Source organism: Chionomys nivalis, chromosome 23 (assembly GCF_950005125.1).
Source record: "Chionomys nivalis chromosome 23, mChiNiv1.1, whole genome shotgun sequence".
Taxonomy (NCBI): domain Eukaryota; kingdom Metazoa; phylum Chordata; class Mammalia; order Rodentia; family Cricetidae; genus Chionomys; species Chionomys nivalis.
In genome coordinates, this window is record NC_080108.1 from 7,932,568 (window position 1) to 7,956,845 (window position 24,278).

The 24,278-nt window shown below is 41.2% G+C and overlaps 1 protein-coding gene across 19 annotated transcripts in view; it reads left to right on the forward strand.

Moving 5' to 3' along the window:
- Dlg2 (discs large MAGUK scaffold protein 2) overlaps positions 1-24,278 on the forward strand; it is a 1,644,347-nt gene that overhangs the window by 1,316,103 nt on the left and 303,966 nt on the right. For all 19 annotated transcript variants that reach the window (XM_057756268.1, XM_057756265.1, XM_057756266.1 and 16 more), the window contains one exon: positions 1,224-1,292. In XM_057756268.1, coding sequence (XP_057612251.1) covers positions 1,224-1,292 — 69 coding nt within the window. The remainder of the gene's footprint in view (positions 1-1,223; positions 1,293-24,278) is intronic.

The window sequence follows — 24,278 nt, forward strand, 5'->3', positions numbered from 1 at the left end:
AGAATGGAAGGTTCATACAGTAGTAAAAGACCGAATTCTTTCAAATGAAGCTTGCTGTTGGATAATTATTATTCCTTTCTCAGATGAAAGGTTCTCCATATCTTTAGTTGCGGTGGCTCTGCAATCAACCCAGATGGCAATTCAGGCATAAGTATTGATTAAATGACGTTTAGCAAGCTCTTTTTTTTTTTTTCAATTTTTCTATTAAACAGAATCCAGCTCATAGACTTGGTAGAAGCAATAGCATAAGCATATAAAATATGTTTAAAAGCTATTTGCTGATATAAATTATCATTGGTGCTAGATTTTATGCTGATTTAAACTACTTATACACAAAATCAATCTCTCTATATGAAACCAAAACAAAATAATGAATCACATCAAATTCCAAGACCGATATTCAACTGGAAATCCAATTTTTCAAGATTTAATAAAATACCTGAATCATTGCTGATTAATTTACAAATAAATGTGAACTAATAAAGTATTATGATTTGTAAGTTAGTCTTTTGGGGGGTTGGGGGAGTATTGATTTTTATTGAACTCTACATTTTTCTCTCTACAAAGTTTGTTTTAAAAAAATATTCTGAAGCTTGAAAGACACATTGCTTCATTTATTTGAATCTCCTGAGTCCAATTAGTGCTACCTAGATCTGCATGGGTATAGCACCATTTCTCAGGGGCCACATCCCTGAGGAAAAATGGTTCTCCCTTACCTCGTAGCCACTGATTGTCAATAGCTTCTTAGCTAGGGGTGAAACTGCATAGGCCCTCCCCCATCCATGCTAAGATTTTGTCTGATGAATGTCTTGTGCACGAAGTCACAGTCATTATGAGTTTATGTGTACAATAGCCCTGTCATGTCAGGTAAATACTGCTTCACTACAGATGTCCACTGCCTCTGACATTTATAAAATTCTCAGACAATATAAAAACACATGACATCATAATCAAATTGATGATTTATGCTCTGTGTCATACCTAAGTATCATTTAAGGCTTACTTTAGAATAATACATGTTGAGCCCAAATTACAAGGGAACACTAACCCTTTCTCTAGGAGAGGGCTCCTTTCTCTGGTATATGATTCACCTTATCACTAGCCATTTAATTTCATGGATATTTCGATATTTGTTATTTTCTTGAGAGTAAGACTTATTAGGCTATGCAAAGGCATTTTGCATAAATTTCCCATTTTTATTTTGTTTTTCTTTTTTCTTATAGTCATTCCCAACACAGCACCACAACTCGGCAGCCTTCGGTGACTCTGCAACGGGCCATCTCCCTAGAAGGGTAAGAGAATATTATAATGCCTCTCTATGCAGCACTGAACTGCAACGAGCTGCTCCTCCTCCTCCCACATACACTTCCTTCCCTTCTCCTTCTCTTCTTCCTCCTCCCCTTTCTTCCCCTCTGTTCCCTTACCCATACCTCTTCTCTACCCTGGCAATTATTTATGAAGTTTGTGCTATGTGCCAGGCACTGTGGCAGGGGCTAGATTTAAAGTTGAAATGTAAAATCCCATCTCCTTCACAGGACTCATTGGAACTGATACAAATGCTCATATGTGCTTGAAATACCATATAACTGTTGCAGTGGACAATGTGTATAAGGATTAGTGGAGGACCCAGGATGAGTGCTGGATGGAATCGGTATCAGAATGGTAGGGAGAAGAAAAGAGGGAAGGGAGAGAATATGAAACCTAGCTTTGTTTTCAGGGTACCTCAGCCACAGATATAACCCTTGTGCTGGGAAGGGATGTCCCTGTGGATACCTGTACGGCAACATAGTTCATGGGTAGTCCTTCAAAAGAATAGTTCAGAAGCATGAATCGTATGCTTACTAGGTACCTGGCTGTATCTCTCTGTCTGGCTGGCTAGCTAGTTAACTAGCCTTTATGTTCATCTATCTGTCATATTGGTTTTATTTCCAAAATAATCATATGAGATTATTATCTTTTCTAAATCTTGCTTCTCTGAGGCATTATGTCATCTTCTCATGGACACTTACTTAAAATAATCCGCCTCGTATTTGAAAACATATCAGATACTTCTTCCATACAGACCTGTCTCCTGTAATCTGATTTGAGCTGGGGAAAAAAGTATCCTACATTTAGGCTGTTATATATAGCAAAGACTTCCCAGGGTAGAAATGAGACAGCTCAGAAGATACTGACTTTCCGCATTGTCCTGTGAAATCAGCACCCCGTTGTGAATGGTCTGTCTCCACACATGACCCTTCACGGTGATGATGCTGTCTGGGTGAAGAGGCCAGTGTGGAGCCTGTTCTCCAGTAGTGTTACTTCACCTTGCTCCTGTGAAGAGCCCTCGAGGTGGGGCTCGGTGCGGGACCTTTCTGCATTTGGGTCATGAACACAAAGACTGGACTTCTGAGAGTGCTAACCGTGCATCCTTTTAAAGCTTTTCCCACTCCCTATCTTCCTTTTTTATTAAGAGAAGCTTATTAGCAGTTTGCCTAATAAGCATCTTGCTTCGCCTTTACCAGTCTTTCCACTTGAGCTAAATGAACTCTGCTATAGACATAATCACTAATTCCAATTCTCTGATAAGATGAAGGAGCCAGAGGGGAGAATTGTATTGAACTTTACAACTTTCTGCAAAGTACTTATCAGATCTTCAATAAGCAGTAGTTGAGTACATATTTAGCCCAAATGCTCTGAAAATGAAAATAATAAGTAGATGGGATTTGTGTAACTTCAATAATACTGAAGACCCACACTCAAAACATAATCTCAAACACATAAGTATGAAATTATTTATATAAATACCTCTGGCTGGGTGATGAAATAATCTAATCACAAATAGGGCATTTAACAGGAAATATCTTGGTACCCAGCACATTGTAGTCTATTCTATAGTCTATGCTATGTGTGCCCAGTTGGCTGCTACGCCAAGATAACATAGCATAGAATTCTTACCACTAACCACATAGTGGAAGAGTTATTTTCTGTTTTAAATAGAACAATGAGTCTTTAACAGGTTTCCCATTAAGGCATTAAACTCCTTAGAGTAGATAACCAACTGAAATTGGAAATCCAATTATTTTAAAACTTTTTGCTAATGCTTTTGCAAAACTCAAATAGCTGCATAACATAATTATTAAATAAAATGCGTTTTAAAATACCATACAGCTGTATAATTTTCACCTCGGTTTTTCTTTACATGACATAAAGTAAACAGAAATGGATTTCTTTTGCAGCTAATTTGATCTATGTAGACAGAAAAGCTGTCTAACTGAGCCATCTACACTAGTCATTGCTGTTTTTAAATAATATCTGAATCATCTTTAACTATACCCAATACAGAAAGACAGAACAATATCCCCATTACCAGGGTAGGCTCCATTCTCCCATCTCAGCTTCACAGACACAGCCCACACCTTAATCTCCTGTTCCTCCTGAGATTCCATCAAATAATAGGAATGAAATTTTCCAGGGAAACCGTGAATGGGGCAGCTGATTTTGAAATGTCACAGAAAGTCAAGCGGGAAGAACTGGTGGATGACTCAGAACCGGTGGAACCCCAGCTGTTGGGGTAGGCTGCTCGTTCATTTCTGGCTGCCCAGACCACGAAATAATCACTCAAAAACCATATTATTTACAATACTGTTTGGCCAATAGTGTAAGTGTATTGCTTGCTAGCTCTTACATCTAGAATTAACCCATTTCTATTATTGTTGTAATATGAGCGACAGGGCTAAGTTCCTAGCACCCGGCCGCCCTCCTCCATCATATTATTTTATATTCTACCACAAGTTTCGTGGCCTACTGGCAAAGTTCCAGCTGGCATCTCACATCTTTCCCCTCTGGCAGCTACATGGCATCTCATGACTCCACCTTCTTTCTCCCAGCATTCAGTTTAGTTTTCCCACCTAGCTCTACTCTGCCCTATCACAGGGCAAGCCAGTTCTTTATTCATTAGCCAATAAAAGCAACACATATACAGAAGGACCTCCCATACCACCTAGCTTTAGATTCCTTGGAAACAGGACTATGGACTCTGTGACCCCAGTCTTTATATCTTGAATAGCCGTTACATTGCAGTACCCCCAGTGGTTCAGAAAGAACCAAACCACACGATTATAGCTTCTTCCCAGTTAAGTGAGTGCTCATCACATACTGTGGACATAGCTTTGGCAACAAAACTATCATGGATTTCTTTTTTCCTCTTTACAGTTTTATGGATGGAGTATTCTACAAAACTTAGCAACTTCAACACATTTTTTTTTCTCCCTTGCTTTGAGTGTTGCTGTCTTCCATGAAAGAAAACACTGTTTTAGCTTTTCTTTGACATGTCAAAATGGCCATCATTCCTACCCTAATGCTGCAGAATTCATTATTAACTACGGGCTACTTGAACACCTTTCTATGACACCAATGATCCATCCAGTAACTGAGCCATCTTATACATGACTAGTGTACAGGTAACGTATGCAGCACTGGATGAAAGGGATGGCTTGTGTCCACAGGAGATGGAGCAGGTTCCCTTACACTATCCCAAATGGTGAACAGTTTAAAACTTAAGAATTATTTCTTTCTGGGGTCTTCCAGTTGCCACTTTCAGATGATGGTTGGCTAACTGTAGGTACCTGAAACATCCGAAAGTAGAAACTCTTAGAAGCGAAACTATTCTATGTAAATGACATCCCCTAGGTTGTGTTTCTGGGGAGGTCATCCATGAAAACTGGCCACAGTGAAATAGCACTGTGTGTAAGGACCTATAGATCAGAGAGAGCAAATCTGCTCAGCAGAACCCAGATCAGTCAGAGACCTAGGACTCTCCCCTGAGACCGAGACGCACTCAGCTCCTCGGAGCCGTTCTTCGCCTAGTACCAAGTCTGTTTTATGTTGCCTTCCACAGTTGTTTTAGAGACATTTTATAATACATTAATAATCTGCATTAGTAAAACCGCTGATATGGAAGGTGGTTAGCTGCCCTTTATGAGAGGCTCTTAGGAAATGAGGAGGACATCTTCAAGAACACTATGGACTGAGGGCAGATTCTGAGAATGGGAATAAAGACACTCGCGATCATCAAACACACCGATGTGTGTGCAGGATGGCATACCAAGTTATGTAGACAAGTCTTTTCAACCAAGACTCAAAACAGTTCTGAGAGTGCAAGCTTGCTCCCTCCTCCAGGGAAGCTAAATGAGTTCATTTGCACGTTGGCCTCCATAGTAAAAGCCCTTCCCGTGAATGCTCAGCTTGAATTAGTTGAGCTAACTGAGAGCCCTCTGATTAAACAACAACCACCCTTGTAATTCAGAAAGCTCACCAGGCTGAATAGCAGTTTCCAGACTAATCTGGGATACACAGCAAGGAAGGAAGGAAGAAAAGAAGGGAGGGAGGAGAGAAGGAAGGAGGGACAGAAGGAAGAAAGGAACAAAGGTACAAAAACACACAGGTGGGATTCTGATAGGGATTCTGAGGAGAAGAACCTGAGAGCTGAGAAATAAAAAACAGAGGTAAATGTTTTTTTTTTTTAAAAAAAAAAAAAGATCTTATGGAAACCCTCTGCCAACTTTTACACTACTTCAATCATAAATAGAAATGAAAAAGTCGCCAAACATTTTAACAACGCATGCAAAATGACAGAAGCATGGTAATGGCGCATATTCAAAGCCAAAGAGCATCCTAGAGAAACGGTTGACTGGAGCAGCGAAATAGAATTCAAAGAAACTCAGCCTAAGCAGATCCCAGCAATACGGGTGACCTTCAGAATTAACAGGAAAATGGTCAGAAGGAATTGCCTGTGATGGGGTCGATTCTCACAAGAGGTAGTACGAGCGGAATTCTGAGGATTGTGGGCAGAGGTTGCAAGCGGAAAGAAAGGGGTAGTCATATGCAAAATCTGGAAGGATTTTGCTTGTGCTGCTGAGACTTACAAGCAGTTCTGGCTCCTCAGTGCTTTCTTTACTGGGTACAGATCCCTTAAATTATATAGCCTTACACAGTCATTTTTAGAGGCATCCAAGAGGAGGAATTTTCTAAGCTATGTTTTTGCATTAGTAAGACAACTGATATGGGCGGCGTTGTCTGCCCTTTCTAATAAGCTCTCCATGAAATGAGGTGGGGTGGAACATTATAGAAGAAATGCCCTGAGTTAAATTTCTGTCAACCTGGCCCGACCCAAAACTCTCTCCAAAATCACTAAGTCTTCAATTGCCCAACAGGAAAACTGGTACAGACTAACAAGCCTGTGGTGATTTTCCCAGTGTGCTTTTCAGCAAACAGGTTCCCTTCCACAGGACATCCACATGCCAGTGTTCAGCACAAGAGACGCCCTTCTGTACTCAAGGACCACTCCAAGCTCTTGCTATCATGAGAGCTGAGGAGACCCTGGTACTCCCTGGTTAAGTATCCTTCCAGAGAACACTGTGGAAATAAGATCTTAAATGGAATTACTCTACTTACTAGCTACCTCTCTTGCCTGGGCAGAAGCAGTTTATTTGTAACTAAATTTGCTTTACATTTCTCAAGAAGCTGAGTGGCCTTAGATCAGGCCGTGGTTCCATTAAGCTCTACACTGTGGGTCTGTCGCTTCTCACTGTGTAAGACTGAATTGTTCTCATCTATCACACAAAGCAACAAGATGGAGGTCAATGGCGTCTTCTAGCTCTAACACCATGGTTCTCAACCTTCCTAATGCTGTGCCCCTTTAATACAGTTCCTCTTGGTGTTGTGACCCCACCAACCATAAAAATATTTTGTTACCATTTCATAACTGTAATTTTGCTACTGTTATGGATCATAATGTAAATATCTGATATGCAGGATATCTGATATTCAACCCCCAAAGGGGTCCCAACCCACAGGTTTAGAAACCACTGTCTAACATTTTGGAAATGAACATTTTGCTTCTAGATGTTGAAATATATTCCTAGATGTAGCATCCAGACTTAGCAAGACCATTGTTCTCCATGTATAGGGCTATCTAGCACTCTGGGGCAGGTAGCTCCAGGCATCCACACCCGCAGAGTAGTCAGCAGGAATATTCAGCTTCTAATCGAGTTTCCTCCCATACACTTCTCTGCCCAAACCACAGAAGGGAATGTAAGTAGTGAGGGCAGGGGGCTAACACGCTGACGTATGCACCAAGGTGCAAGGGTATTCCTTAGACTTGAAGAAGAGCCTGTTCAAGTCATTAATTGTTGAGGTCCGTGATTACAACTTGGCACCGCTGTAATTCCAGCACTCAGAGGTTCAGGCAGGAAACATCTGAGTTCCAGCCCAGCCTGGGCTACATAGAGGAATGGAGAGAGAGAGGTGGGGGAAATGGGAGGTAGGGAGAAAAGGGTTAACAATTCCATAAAAACATAGAGGCCCATGGGGTTAAGTAGAGAGGATGTTTGTATGTACCTACCATGCTTACATACTACGTATAGCTAAATACCACATATGACTGCCAAATTCTTTAATGATTTCTTTTAATTACGTATACGCACATGTATCTGTGTGTGAGCGTGTGCACGAGAGAGCAGATACTCATGAAGGCCAGAGGTGTAGGATCGCCCTGGAGCTGGAATGACAGATGACCGTGAGATGCCTCAAGTGGGTTCTAGGAACTGAAATCCACTCCCCTGCAAGAATGGTACATCCCCTGCCACTGGGGAACGCCCATTTGCTTGCAGCCTTTTTATGTTGTTATATAACACATGGAGAGTGTATTTATGGAACAGATAAAAAAAAATCAAGGGAACAAGCAACAGATAGTTATGGTTGAAAACGTCTTATAGATGTTGAATCGCCCCATCCACCGCCCCCCCCCCCCGAAATCTATTATTCTCTTGCCTCTGGAGTTTGAAAATTTGAGATAGGAATTCTGGCCTTGCTCTGGGGCCAGCACCCCTGGCTAAGGATCCCAGGGGAGAACTGAGCCTTCCAGAGTTTAAAAGTAAACTGTTAGGAACAGGAGAGAATCTTCCCCTCAGTCTCTGGTTATGTGTCCTTCCATTTCTCTTTCCTGTTGCTGCTTACTGTTTCCACCTGTGCTTTTCAGCTCATTTTCCTTTGCCTGGTTTCTGTCGGCTTTTTCTTTCTTTCTTTTTTCCCATTTCCTTAACTAAAGAAACATCCCTTCCTGGCCCCTGTAATCTTTCTTTCCATGTGCAGAGCTGACAATATTAAAGGTGTCATCACAGGAAACGCTAAGGAGTGCCCAGAATTTATCAGTGTTAAAAAGTGCTGTGACTGCAGGGAGCAAGGAGATATTTAAGGGCTTTCAATGCTTGGACGCTAAAACTCTCAGGGGGCCTGGGTTTCTATTGCCATCTGCTGTTGAAATAGCAACGGTAAATAAAAAAAAATCGTTTTGTAAGACAAGGCACCCAAGTTCTATTACAAGTTGGCAAATATGGAGGCCTAAATAAGGCTGGGAAATCAATATGATTTTGGAGGTTTTGAGGTCAAAACCTAAATTTCATTAGAGTGTTAATACTAATAGAATTGACTATTAACTTGATCTGTTTCCCTGGAAAGGCACTGAATTAGTAGGAGAAAAATAATGCCTCCACAGTATCAGCTTGTGTTTGATCCGGTGGGACCAGGGAGAAAGCAGATGTGGTGGGCCAGAAGTCTAGTGACTAGAGCTGCAGAGCTATCTGCTCAGTGGCTTTTCATGCTGACAGAGTCTCTGAGTTAATCGGTGGCAGTTTGTCATGAAGGCCTGCCACAGAAGCCACAGGGGCTGGACTAAAATATTCTCTCAGAAACACTTCTTGTTTTTTGTGCATAATCTGGACTAATATGATTACTCACCACCACCAGGCATATCTTCCTTGGAAGCCCTTTTTATTCTTAATAAATTGGTTTAATAAAGGCCTCAAAGTAAATTATGAATTAACTTTCTCGCCATTATGATGCAATTAAGCAGATCCCGAACAGTGAGCTTTGGAACATTCCACTGGAAAATTGCCCCTCTTAGTCAATACCCAGGAAACAAATAATACGACGGTCACATGTGACATGGACTGAGATTGCCCTGGAGAACTGATTTATACATTAACAAATCACAGAGGAACACTAAAAGTAACAAGGTTCAAGTTTCTTAGGCAACAATAAATACAAGAACCATTATTCCATGTCAGGGTTCAGTTGCACCAACTGTGATGTTGATCAGTAACAAGCATCCTCAGGTACCCACAGGACCCATGTCCTCTTTAGATTCATACCACGTCCCTCTGTAAATACTGCCATTTTTATGCTACCTTTGCAGAATTAAGGCTGCGCTTACTGACTTTTGTCTGTTTATGATACTGTCGGTCAATAAATCCAGTTGAAAATAGAATGCTTAAGAAAAAAAAACACAGTGTTGGCTCTCCCCCTACTACAGAGAAGCAGAAGCAAATATTGATCAATCGCACAAACAAATGTAAATCTAGGACTGTGCCAAACTCTATATGGGGTGGGGAGAGACTATGATGCCCTGAGTACCTATACCTGCGGCAGGGGATCTAACCTCAATAAGGCCTTCGTAGGAGAGGGAAGCTAGGCAGCAACTAGACAAAGAGAAAGCCCTGGCATTAGCAGCCAGACACTCGGTTACATATTACATAGCTGAGTAGAAACTAGAGCCGCGTGAGTATGGTTGTGCTTTCTATTTAGAATGTGTGATAAGTGTGTAATAAGGATACTGACTCACGCTGGATCTGCAGTCTCCTCTGGAAGCACTGTCGGATGCAAACTTCTGGCTGCTAATTGGGATGCTGCACCGCAAAAACATTTTCTAAATCCCATCTCTGATTGGTTCCGTCGGTCTGCTCATTGCTTGATGCTTTTCTTGTTTGTTTATCAACCTGTGCGCTGGCGCTGGCACCCTTCCTGCCATCGCTGCTTGTACCCCTCTCTACCCTCTCTCTCCCTATCCTGCAGTCTCCCATCACTCAATGAACTCCTTTCTTTGTTTGACTTATTCTTCCTATTCATGTCTTCCTATTCCTTTGTATCTTCTTTTGCTCTTTACTGAAAAGGTAATAGACTTCATTTCAGATGGTGAGGCAGGAGAATGGCTGTGAGTTTGGGTTCAGATTGGGCTACAATGTAAGACTGTGTCACCATCGTCCCCCAACTCCCACCCCAAGAAAAAGTAGGACAAAGGGGAGAAAAAGAAACTAAGTTTGTGGTTGTAGAGACGACTACTACAGCTTGCAAAGATCTCATGGAGATTGTTGCGTTTGATTTCAGCAGCCAATTTGTAAGGTAGCTATGTGGTGATGATTTATCTGGATTGCAGATTAGCAGATGGTAAATAGCTTTTCCAAGGTCATTTTGAGAAGGGGAAGATCCCAAAATATAACCTAGCTCCCTGTCATGTACCCCATATTATCCCTTACTAATAGCCTGCCTGAACAGAAATGTCACAGATAGCCCAATCACGTCTTTTATCCTAAAAACAGAAGTCCTTTCTCCATCCTGTCTAACACTGATGAAAATAAGTCCTCACATGTGACATGGTCAGAGGGGGTTTCTGCTTCTCATCCATCACGGAAAAATGCCTTCAGTCTTATTGATGCAAATTTACTGGGCATCGCCTTTTGACCTTAGACATAACCTTATATAACACATTATTTCTACTATGTTTTTGCCTAGACTGACTGTGAGATGGAAGGGTCTAGAAAGCAGGGGATGGGAGAGATTGACACGGGCATCATTTGTCAGCCTGAACTTGGGCGCTCATCTCGAGACATCCATCTTTATGTATCCAAACTAAATCTGGTGTTTTCCTCTGCATATATTGTTCATCCTTCAGAGACCCTCAAATTCCATTAGGATTTTTGTTTACTTCCTTCTTCTTGCCAATTATAATAGAGCACATTCATATTCTCTGCCGCAGGCCAGATGCTACCTGGCTATCAAAGGAAAAACCTTTATCTTTCCTTCGTCGCACTGACGATTTTCAGAACTTGCAGACAATTCCTCCACCAAAGTATATTTTTACACTGAGTCAGCAATGTTTGCTATGTCTCACGCCTGACAAAAGTTCCTGTTTATCACATAGCCTTGCTACATAAATAAAATTATGCAGGAGGTACCCATCCCATAAGTCATTGATTTGGCAGATACTCCTCTAATTCATCCATTCAATAAAACTCATGCTGAAGGTCTCTCCTGCTTCAAACATTCTGCTAGCGACTTTGAGAAGACTGTGGAGAAAATGACATCCGAGTCCTGCCCCTGAGCAGCTTGCACACTTTTACATCCTAAACCTTACATCCTAAAAGCATGCTAGAACTGTTTAGTTTCAGGAGATTTGAGTGACATTCTAAGATTTGTTTTGTTGATCTTTTGGAATTTCCGTATAGACAATTATATCATCAATAAACAAAATCAGTTTCGTTTCCATTCCATTGTTGGTATATTCGTTTCTTCTCTCCAAGCCCCTTTACTTTCAATTTATCACAAATACAGTTTCTGCATGTAGATACGTAGGCCTGCGTGCAAGAAGAGGGCTGCTCCAGATCTCATTACAGATGGTTGTGAGCCACCACAATTGATGGGAAATAAACTCAAGACCTCTGGAAGAAAAGGTAGCACTCTTAACCTGAGCCATCTCTCCAGCCCCCAATTTCCCTTTCTAAGCATACTGAATCAGCCAGACATTCCATGGTGCTACAGAACAGTAATAAAAGTGGAATCTTTGCCTTCCTCTTGATGGGAAAGCTTTGATTTTCTCACCATGAGCTGTAGGTATTTGTAGATTTTTTTTTATCAAGTTGAGGAAGTTCCTCTGCTTATCTTTTACTGAAAGTTGCTACCACAGTGCTGTGGGCACTGTGCACTTTATGTCAGATGCAGCTGATGACATGAGTAAGACACTATATGTTGAAAGAGTCAACAGAAGAAAGTGAGCCCACAAATACATGGTTGTTATTGTCATGGTTACAACCTTAGCATAATGGCTTATAATCACCAGTTTACTCTTCTGATAGCTTTACCTTTTTATTCTCAACTCCCGGGAAGTAGACACTGTCTCCTCTGCGGTCACAGCTCTATGCCTTATGGGGCACTCCTATAATATAGTATTCTCTCCACTGATATTTGTCCAGTGAATTAAGAGATAAAGTATGGTAACTGGGATAGTTCTCATTGGAGCTCAGTGCAATGGAATTCCAGGAAAGCTAATGTTAAGGAGCATGAAAGAAAACAAACACTCAGATATCAGTAATGAACAAGGGAATACTCTCCAAATGTACAAAGGGAATATACCAACTATGGATAAGAAAATAACCCTTGAAAAGAGTCAAGGAGAGAAAGAGTCAGGCCTTTGCGGAAAAGACAGTAATTTGGAGAAAGTCCAGGAATTTTAATGCAATCATCATTTAGAGTATTTCCATGTGTGAGAAGGAGAGGCTCCAAATGTTTGTTAGGAGATAGCATTGTGTTCATGCCAGTCTCCAAAGCTGATGCTGAAGTCTCGCCATATTAAGGCAGAAAATCGGTGCATGATTTTAAGAAAGGCACGCCCAACAAGGGCTTGAAGCAGCTTGAGTTCTAAAGGCCGACATCCGGCAAAAGCAGGTCAACGAGAGAAATAAAAATCTCCCTATGTGAAACATCTCATTGTGCAGCAATAACCTGTAGCCACTCTGCTTCACGAAGAAAGGGGGGAAACAGAAAATCCATGAATTAACTACTTCTATGAAAAGATTTCTGTAAAATTATCAAAACACAGACCTTGTAGCAAGAAAATGCTACATCTGTCTGAGCCAATGAGTACATTTCCCCCCAGAAAAGACGCAGAAAGATGCTTTAAACTCAAGTTTTAAGGTTAGTAAAGTATTTTTGTATCTTTATGTTTCACTATCAAAGGTGAATCACACTCATTTCATTGTAGCTAATAGGGCATGCATTCATGATAGTGGTCTGTAATTTTTCTATAATAATTCTTCTATAGTAAATCTATAATGGACATCTTAAGTATGTGGGAACTTTTGCTAATAGAAGCAAGGTTTATGGGAAGCCTTGTCATTTGAATACTAAGGTCATGGCCCAGACACCTGGTGACCGCTACCAAATGGCACTAATATTTCAACTAAGGAGCTATAAAAATAAAGGTAAAATTAATTGCCTTTTACTCCATAATCACTTTCTAAATTGACAGGTCATGGAATAGGATCAAGCTTGGTATCACCCACTCCTTCCCTACTCCTTCCCACCCGCTTCCCCTCTGTACATTGGTTTGGATAACCACTCGGTGGTGGTTCAATGGATTGGATTCCTAGGGCTGCTGTGGCAAATTGTCTCTAACTAGACGGCTTAAAATAGTAGAACATGATTGTCTCGTGGCTCTAGGCACTTCAGGTCTCAGAAGACCATAGTCGCTCTGAAACTGTGGACTTTCTGATCTCTCTTTGCCTCTCCCTAGATGTTGATGAATTGCTGGCAACCTTGGATGTTCCATGGCTTACAACTGTACAGCTCCAGTCTCACGTCTCTCATACCTAGCTCTGTGTGTGTGTGTGTGTGTACAGCTCTCACTCTCCATGATCATTTTCTTATAAGAATCCCTGTCAGACTGGATAAGCGGACAACTGGGCTCCATCATGACCTCTTATTTGTACACCTGTAATGACTCTATTTCCTTATCTGTCATATTCTGAGGGGTTGCAGGGTCTAGGACTCCAAGACACCTTACAAGAACAGGCACAATTCAGCAGACAACCCAGAACACAGATTTCTCAGTATCAAAGAGATTTTATGTCATTTCTTATTCCCCAGGCTCAGGTAGATTTTGCCCAGCAGTTTTGGGGACAGCATTTGTTGAATGAAGGAAGAGACTTGTTAGAGAGTTCTTATAGAGGCCGTGGTGTAGGACGGTAAGGCACGGAACTAAAACTATACAAGAATGAGTCTGAAGGTATTTCAGTGGGAAAACAGACTCGGTTTTTTGGGTCTTAGAAGTACTAGATGAATGGAAATCAGGAGGCAAAATGCAGAAGTTTCTGATTTGTGAGATTGGGCAGACATCATTAACCAAGATAAGGGAAAATGCAGTTTCTGTGAAAGACGCTAATTTCATTCTAGAGCGATCAAATGGAAATCTGAAGTAGAAGATACTGGTCTGAGTGAGTGAGAGGGATTAGCAAATCATCAGTAACGGAAAAAGATAAGACCATCCCATTTATTGGTTCATTCACCAAATATTAAGTCCACAATATGTGTTGAGTACAAGGGAGCTGCTATGTGCAGATAAATTATATCTCAGCCAGAGACGGGGAGCAGGAAAAGGAATGAGCACCGACAAAGATACTTCCCTGTAGACAAGCGTCACAAGAGGGACACACAGGAGGACATGACAGAAAAGGATGAAGCGGGGCTTCTTTGGGTGGAACTGAGACAGTAGCATTTACACTGTGGTCTAAAAAAGAAAAACCAAGCTCTTCCAGGGAGAGAAGTATGGAGGAGGTTGCCAAGGACATAAGTTTTAATAATGGCATTTATGAATGGCAAATAAGAATATGTTTACCTTCATTTTACTTTTTAATTTAATTAAATAATTACAACATTTTCATTTTTCCTTTTTCTCCCTCCAATCTCTCCCGTGAGCCAATTTGCTTCCACTGAAATCATGGCTTATTTTCCTTTGCTATGGTTACATACCTATAAAAGTATATACACACACAATTTGTTCAGTCTGTTTAGTGTTACTTGCATATATGTGATTTTAGGACTAACCACTTGGTATTAAATAACCAGTTAGGGTGTTTATCCTGCTGTCAACAGTCCCTAGTTGCCTGTCGTTCTTTGTCTGTGGATAGGGCCCTATGAGAATTTCCCCTTCCAAATCAGCAGGCCTGTAGGTGTTCTACTTCTTCAGGTCTTATTTAAGCAGCCGTATTGTTGAGTGTCATGGGTGAAGCTTCCCTGTCAATTCTTGGAGCCACAATCTTCCAGCAGATTTCCTGGTCCTCTGGCTCTTAACAATCTTTCCATCCTCTCTTCTGCAATACTCCCCAAGCCTTAAGCACAGGAGTTGTGCTGTAAATTCTACGGGGCTGGGAATCCCATGATCACTTCTTCTCTACATTTTGACCAGTTGTATTTTGTTTTGTTTGTTTTAATTTTTGGTACTGGTCTCAGTCTGTTCCAAGAATAAGTTTCTTTGATGAGTCTTTAGAGCTACATTTATCTGTGGGTAGAAAGATAAATATTTAAATGCAGTTAGGGATTACACTGACTGAGTAAGGTAGCAGGCATAACTCTCCTTCAAGATCCACGACTTTAGAAGCCTCGAGTAGTTGTCTATGCTTCCAGGATCAGGTCTGATTTCCCTCCTGCTAAATAGGCCTTAAATCCAATTAGAGAACTGTTGGTTACTAACAAAATATGAGCGCCACTACTACACCCTTAGAGCTATCATACAGCACTGTCTATGTTGTGGTCCATTAAGCTGAGTCGGGATATTTGATTGTGTCTCTCCCTCACAAGCTTGCGTAGAACCTCCCAGTACTGTGAAAGCTAGTCCTCAGTGGGGAGGCTTTCAAGTGAGATGAAGCTTGGGTTCTCCGGGTCTTTTGTCAAAGTGTGCAGTATCTTCAGCAATAGAAAGTTATTATATAAGAATCTTTTGCCAGGGATGGTGACACATGCACCTTTAATCTCAGCCCTTGGGAGGCAGAGGCAACTCTGTGAGTTCAAGGCCAATCTGGTTGACAAATCAAGTTCCAGGACAGCCAGGACTGTTACACAAAGAAACCCTGTCTCAAAGAAAAGAAAAAAGAATCTTTTAGGGAAACTAAGAGGGAACAGATGGATAAAACAGAAAATGAAATCATTATTCCCTTTGACAAGAGAAAAAAAAATGACTCTAGAACTGCCCTGTCACGGTAGCAAATAGAAACATGGAATTATGTAATTTGAATTACTTAATAACCAAAAGGAAATTTTAAGCTTCTTGGTCATGCCAAGCATGCTTCCAGTGCATAGTAACACATTCCAACAACACTGGACAGGACAATCATAGTCAGTTCCTATGTCTCAGAAACTTCTACTGTAGAGATGTAAAGAGGAAAGTTTGTGACGTCAGAATCCAAAGAGAGTTTGCCTTCAAGTGGAACTGAAAATAGAGCAACTTCATCCTTTTTACTTTCTTAGAAATGACCCCTCACTAGTCACGTAGTCTCAGAGGTACTTGAATATCTAATACGGTAATAGAATTTTGACTGAGAAGTAGAAAGAGACCTGTTTTCATTAACGTATCTGAAATGATGGGATTGGGGGAGTTGGTATGATTCTTCTTTGCCTTCCCTCAGCTACCTTCCTGACACAGTTGTTCAGAGCTGTCTTGTTCAAAGGTGAGCACAGCCACACATATTAAAGACATTAAGGCTTTCCAGAGACATTTGCTGTAGAGTCGGGGGCTGTGGCTGAAAGAGTATAATACCAAGCACGGGCTTCACCGTTCAGCTCAATTTTGGTTTTGTTCTCTGGAGACAATCTCCCAGCACTCAGGATGTATGAGTGCTGAGTGGCAGGGACACAAAGCAAACAAAAATCAGATAAATAAGAGATGTGCTCAGAAATATCCTGTTGTTATTGTTGGTAAAAACTAGAAAACTTAATAGTTCTGAAATTTGCATCTAAATGTTTTTAGTAAGTTAACCTAGGGCCATGCCTGGACATCCCACTAACTGCAAAGAATTGGAATTTTGTAGTTCCATGGAGCTCTGACTCAAAAGACAGTTTAAAACTCATTTCATAAAATGCCCTTTTCTTCAGGAATAATATATGAAACTGTCAAAGTCAGTCCCTGTTCTTGAATAATAGGTATGATTATACCTTGGCTCTTGCAATATTTTCAAACATGTTTCAACATTTCACCAATTGTGGATCACTTGAGACCATATAACACAACAATCAAAAACTGTACAGAGGTTGTAGTTTTATTTAACAAGATAACAATTTTGTTCTTGTTGTTGTTTTCTAGCCAGGGTTTTCTGTGTAACAGCCCTGGCTGTCTTGGAACTCATTCTGTAGACCAGGCTAGCCTTGAATTCACAAAGATCCGCCTGTCTCTGCCTCCCAAGTGCTGGGATTAAAGGCGTGAGTCACCACTACCTGGCAAGATAACAATTTTTAGTAATCAACAATGGTTTTAAAACATAAAATACAATGGGAAGCAGAAGTAAATTCCTGTCATTGTAGATAATATATGTAATTTAATGGGAAAGTTTTCAGATAAAATAATATAAAAGCAAAGAAAAATAGAAGGGAAGCATGTCTTCTTTTGTTTTGGAGGTAAAATGTTTAGAAGGTATGATTATGGAAATGTGAATACACATGAGATCAAGACTTAACTGCTCCTCTATCTTTGTACTAAACTTAGACCAAGAAAAATTGAAATGAAATACAAATAGATTAGATTATCATACTTGCTATATGAATAAGCAAAATCTCCATATATTTCAAAATCAAACTGATTGAAACTAATCTATGGCTGATTTATGTCTGTGGGGAAGAAAATGATTTGACCTGTCTCATTGACTCTTTTTGCCCTGGATAGCATATGTAATCTCAGATGTGTAACGAATTCCAGGATTTTTCCTAGAGAAGAGAGCCCAGAGTGGTTCTCAGGAAGTCTGAAGGATGGATCTGAGCAGCCCAGACTCAGACTTCGCTTCCCCTCACTTTGCAGCAACTGTCTGTAGAAAGTCTTCACACATTTAACTTAGCTCCTGGAGAGCTAACCTGGAAAGTCAGAGAGCAAGCACAACAGAAGTAAGCAGCTCAGACTTCAGACAGAAGTCACCCATTCACAGTCTCTGGTGGGTGTGGAAACCCAGTTCACCAAAGTCTGAATTCCTACCTTGGCATCTGGCATCCTCCCGGTTTTCCTCTGTCATCTTCCAGTTTTTTTGATGCTGATGAAATTGACAGATGTCCTCTTCTTCAAGCATATATCATGTTCATTCCTCCCTTGAGCTCAGTCTTCTTGAAGGTACCTGTACCCATCACTTCCTTATCTATTTATCTAATATTTACCCAGCTGTCCATACCCAGGTCATGTCTACCTTTCCACATCTTCATCATTCCCTTAACACAGAGTTCTCTCATCACCCTCAGCATTCATTTACTACTTACCACATGGAGCCTTGCGTTGCTCATTTATTATTTTATGTATATCCATCTGCTGTCTAGTGATCATAAGTCATGAATGATGTGGAATTCCCCTCTGTATGCTGGGAATACCACTGGTTAATAAAAAAGCTGCTTGGGGCCCGTGACAGGGTAGAACAGAGCTAGGTAGGGAAAACTAAACTGAATGCTGGGAGAAAGGAAGCGGAGTCAAAGAAAAGCCATGGAACCTTACTGGTAGGCCACGAGCCTCATGGTAAAATATAAAATACTGGAACTGGGTTAATGCTAGATATAAGAGCTAGCTAGCAATACACTTAAGTGACTGGCCAAGCAGTGACTTAATTAATACAGTTTCTGTGTGATTATTTCGGGAGTCTGGGCTGCCGGGAAAACAAACAAGCAGCTTCCTACTACAAATTAGTACCAACATGGGACTGCCTAAATCCATGTAAAACCTGAGGGGGCTTGGAAAGAAATTCTAGACATTAAAAACAAAGTTTAGCCACATTTTTTTTTCAAATGGGCTCTGCTTGCTGGCAGCACACTGCAGCTCCTGTAAGAGAGATTTTCCTGATTCAGTAGTACAGAAAAAAAGCTGAGTGGTTTTGAAATGCCGGCTTTCCAGGCTGTGCTGCCAGCACAACCTCTGGCTCTTTCAGGAGGTCGAGCATTTAAATGGGGTTTGTGAACAGGGCACTACAACTTGCTTAATGGCAACATAGACTGTCTGTGTGCCTAAAAATGAGGCTCTGAGCATGGCTCTCAGAGGCAACAAACAGCTCTGCCATGCTGGACTAGGCTGAGCAAGCAGGCAGCGCCTTGTTTGTCCTAGCAAGACTGCCACTTAGGTTTTTAAGAAGCACTTAGCCCTGGTAAGAAAAGTATTACAGAGCTGGAGAGATGGCTCAGAGGTTAAGAACACTGACTGCCCTTCCAGAGACCCTAAGTTCAATTCCCAGCAACCACATGATGGCTCACAACCATCTGTAATGAAATCTGGTGCCCTCTTCTGGCCTGCAGGCATACATGGAAGCTAAACACTGTGTACATAATAAATAAATAAATCTTTTAAAAAAAAGTATTACAGATACATAATAAGGACAGATTCAGACATAAAAGATCTCTAAATGAGACACAGTGTGTTTAAAAAATGTACATAGGCTTGGGAGAGAGAAGCCATGTAGCCCTGCCAGAGACAGATGCTGAAACTTTACCCAATAAGCCAGAGCCTTATGGCAATAGATTAATGGAGATGGGCTAATTTAAGATATAAGTTATCCAGAAATATGCTCAAGCTATTGGCCAAACAGTATTGCAAATAATATCGTTTCTGTGGCATTATTTCGAGGCTGAGCAGCCAGAAACAAATAAGTGGCCTCCTCTAACAATAGCAGCAGTGGATTAACGTTGATTGAACACTGGCTGTATGAGCTTGAATTTAATGTTTTGTTTATGATCACCTTTATAACATCATGAAATAAATCTACCAAGATTTAATCTCCTAGGTTATTCATCTTTTAATAAGAGTATGATTCAAACACAGATCTGTCTATTCCACGACCTATAGTCAATCCTAGTATCACAGCACACCAGACTATCATCATCTAATAGTTTCGTGGGTTTTATTCAACCTCACTTAGTACCTACCAACCACACTACATTTAACCCAGACTCAATAGCTGTGTCATGACTCTCTTGCTGAAATCAGCCTAGCTTCTATTGCTTACCTAAAGTCCAGCATAGATCCCCAAGGCATAATGCCAGAATTCAAATGTATTGCTCCAGCACGTCCTTGCAACAACACTTCCATCAAATTCCTCTCTCCACTTGACTGGCTGTTTGACTGCCACTCATTATCTGAAGGTGTAGCATGCACTGTGCTGCAGTCTTCTGGAGAGCAAGCTCGGGAAGCTATGTGACATGAGTAACAATTTCTGAACAGCTTTGAAGCTTGCTGCACTTGGCCTCCACGTGTCCACCACTCCCGCTCCCCCTCCAGGTTATACAAATAAATATTTTCCCATTGTGAAAAACAACACGGGCCACTTCTTTAATCTACCCCCATCTCTTTTCCTTACTAACTCAAAGCGTTGCACTTAGGGAGAAATACAGGTTCTGGGAGACTGGTCGTCTCTGCAGACACAATGTAAGAGGATACCGGTTCTACTGGGCCATCACAGTGATTAATGAGCTGGTGCTTAGGCTCACACAACCTGAAACTTAATTTCTGTCAGTGTGTTGAGGGGTGATCAAGTTCACATGCTAGACTGCTACCTTTATTTTACAATGATAATATAACTCCTCAAGATACCAGAATATGCTCATTCGGGAAAAACTCACTATGTGAAGGCATGTTTTACTGAGCTGATGGTTTGGAAAGCCCAGACCCTAAGGGAGGTATGTTAGCTGTCTTCATGGGCACTACTGTCGAGCTAGGACAACCAGATGAACCTTCTTTGTGAGCCATCCTGATCAATCTTAACAGTGTATTCATGTTCTCCACATGGAGCAAGCCGGAGCTGAAGCACACATCAGCCTCACTACACTGGAGATCCCTCACCGACCCCTGTCACCTACAAGCCAGACAGATTCTCTGTCCCTCTCCCGATTGACTCAGATCTATGAATTCTGTTCCTACAGTATGACCTCCTCAATATTAAATAATGCTTTGACTAGTTCTCAGGGCCTTTTTTGCTTATGTTGAGTTCCGGTTTGTATGTTTGATGTCACAGAGAAGCTATTAGTTTTGCATTTGTGTTTTTGTTTATCCTCCTGTGTAAGATGTTGCCTTTCAGAGTTCAGTTTCAGTACGACTCTCCACTCAACCTTGTCTCTGGGCCCCCACAATCCTGCTCTCCACACAGACCTCACTGGAACACTAAACCTTTACACTTGGATCTGGACTAACTCACTGTTCAGCTTCCTTTTTCTGGATTTACATTTCTGTTTCGTCCCTAACCGCTGAAAATCCCTCTTATTTATTTTTATGTTAACTAGGCCCTTAAAAATAAGCATTCTGTTCAGAGTTTTCAGCAGCTCTTTAATGATAGGGTTTTTTGAGACATTTCATCGATCATATGACTGGAAATAGGACTTCAATATCTCCTTTCCTTTTACGTTTTCGTTTTCTCTGTGCTTTTGGCTCATTGTCTTCCCTGAGTTTGATGGCTTCCTCATAAGTTCCACACTATTCCCAGCATCACTCAAGCACAGAGCCCGAGCTGTAAGATGCAGCCTCCTCTGCACTGCTCTCCACTTGTGGACACACAGCTCTGCATCATTTCTCCCCAACACTGCCCGGGAGTTTCCTTCTGTGTGTTACCTATCCGTGGTGTGATTCGTATGTGCTTTGTAAGTGGGACCTTCCAGAACTCCAAACAGAAACATAACATGAAAAAGCTGAAGGTGTTTATTCTTCTGAGTAACACAGATTCGTCATGTTGATGGGAAGATAAAGTCAGGCTTAAATAGTAAGGAAAGCTAGAGAGGTGTCAATGAAGTGACAGTGTGCTTTCTTTTTTTTTAATATTTACTGATTCATGTATACGGATGTGTTCTTGGCATGTACATCTGCGGATCAGGAGAGGGCACACTGGATCCCATAGATGGTTATAAGCAGCCATGGGGAAGGGGGTGGCTGAGAATTGAACTCAGAACCTCTGGAAGAGCAGCCAGTGCTTGTAAGCTCTGAGAAATCACTCCGTCCCCAACAGTGTGCTTTCTGAAGGGAAAGAAACTAATGTGGGCACAGCAGCATATACCCGCAGTTCTGGTGGTCTCAGGTCTTGGGTGGAGGATCACCTGAATCCAATAGTTCCCATCTGGCCTGAGCACCAAACAGTGAGACTCCTCCATCTCAAATAAAGAAAAGGGTTGTCATTTCATTTGTCGGGAAGAATGGGAGAGCCGAGAGGAGACAGCACCAGATTTTGGAGTTGAAGTTGAGCAGAAGCTCATTAGAAAGAAAAGAATAGAAAGAGGAAGCATCATCCCAGACAAAGAAGACCCCTGGATGAGCTAGGGAGGCATGCAACAGCCCAGTGTGAGCGCCTGTGTTCTGAAGCTTGGCTAACTAAGACAAGCACATAAGGAAAATGGTGAAGTTAGGCACTGCCAAAGTGGATAAAGGTCATGTGATGAAGAATTCTGATTGTTATTCTTAGAAGTGTAGACCATCCAGAGGGTACACGGAAGGCTTCTGAGTAGAGAATAACATGGATAGACATGTTTTAAAAGATGATGAATACATTCTTTTATGTATATATTTAAATATATACATGTATTTTTTAAATTTTACCTTTTAACCCCAGTGTGTGCTACAGCTGACCTTACACAGCTTGGAGCGGAACAAACTGGCCTTTCTCCAGTTTCCCAACACCCAGGGGTTTTATAGTAGGGTTTTATAATATAAAAGGGGAAGCTTTTTGTATCATGTTAAGAGAGGAGAGTGTGTTTCCAGGAGTAATGATAATACAAGGATAGACTGTTTTTAGATTAAGTTACTCTTCACTCTTATCTTATTAGCTTATTGCCCCTGAGCCTCTGCCATTGCGTGTTCTTAATTCTTATTTGTTTTCAATTAGGTCCTCCAACGCCAGACTCTTTAATATTTGCATTCACGATGCCCAACACAGAGTAAGCATTCTAGAAGTGTCTGTTTACTAACAGAGTAGCTAGATGAACCAAGCACATATCGTAATGAATATGTGTCCTTTCGGAACATGCTGGTGTTATAGATAGTTTGTTCTAGCTTCTGCAGAGTCCACATCTAAGATGTAATATGAAAACTGCAATTATCAAAGAGAAAGACTTAATTATGTGCTAAGTATTGAAGACAAAGAAACAAATGGTATGGCCACGGCTCTCAAATTAATTACTAGAGCTGGAGAGGGATATGTGTAAACCAAGCCAGGACAATAAGCATTATGATGGCCACATGGATATAATGCTAGAGGAAGCTTCCAGCTCAATTGAGAATTGAGCATCTGAGGAGAGTGACAGGGAGAGCTCCCAGATGATCAGTCAAGTGACCTGCACCACATCATGAATAAAGAATGGGGGGTTAGAATTTTGTTCTACTATTATTATATAATGATCTGTGATAATGGCTTGTAATGATCTGAGACCATCTGGATTTTGGAAGAAGAAAAGCACAGCAAATTAGAGACGGTGTTTCCATATAAGAATTATGTGCATTCTTTGTAACTATGTATGTTGGTTTATGTATTTATTCATCAAATCTTGTTGAGAATTCTTCTAGATGAAACTAACACTAAACACCAGGAGACTGTGGCCTGTCTGGAAGCCACAATGCCTCCCACAAAATACACTTTAGAGAAACTCAAGACATTACATTCATCAGATCCAGAGGCATTCCTCGACAACAAGCATACAGGCAAGAGAACCGTGTCTTCAAATGCTTAAGAGTGGGTCATCATAAAGATGATGCGTCTTTATCCAATTGTTCAGCCAAAAGAGCAGAAAGAAGACAAAGGAAAAATGCAACAAGAGGGAAGATTATTCTAGAGTGAGTGAACTCGAAAAGGAAAGGATAGAAATGGCACCGAATATAGACTCATAAAAGCACAAAGAATCACCAGATATTACATCCCAGCCACGCCAAGCCCTATTGATGAGAAAGCTGCAAACCGGTACCAGATGTGCCCCGAAACTTCATATAATGCCACCTCACACTGGCAGCCCCTAGATGGGTCTATGACAGAGACAGAGTTGGAACTGCATGGTGCTTTGGGCTTTTTTTTAATTATTAGTGATTTAAGATGTTAGAAAATTTACATAAAATCTAGGTTTGTGGCTTATCTTTAGATAAAGACTGGAGAATGAGGCAGTGTTCAAATGAGGCAATTCCTACTTGAAATTGTCTTCTAGATCTAGTTAGCTGCAGCCCTCTTTAGATGAGGCGCACGGCAATGGCTCCTGCGTCACTCACTCACAGGGTCTTTACCATCCCCGATTAAAGCCCTAGCAAGAAGAAAAACATTTGCATAAATAATCATAATCTGAAGTGCAGGCCTCAATCACTGTGGGAGTTTGTGCATTGTCTCAATGGCCTTTTTCTGTATTTCTCCTCACTGTGGAGTCTCTTGCTGAGCTGGGGAAGTGCTGATGCCTGGGCCCCAGGACACATTCTAGGGAAGTACCTGTGAGCTAGCCACCACCCT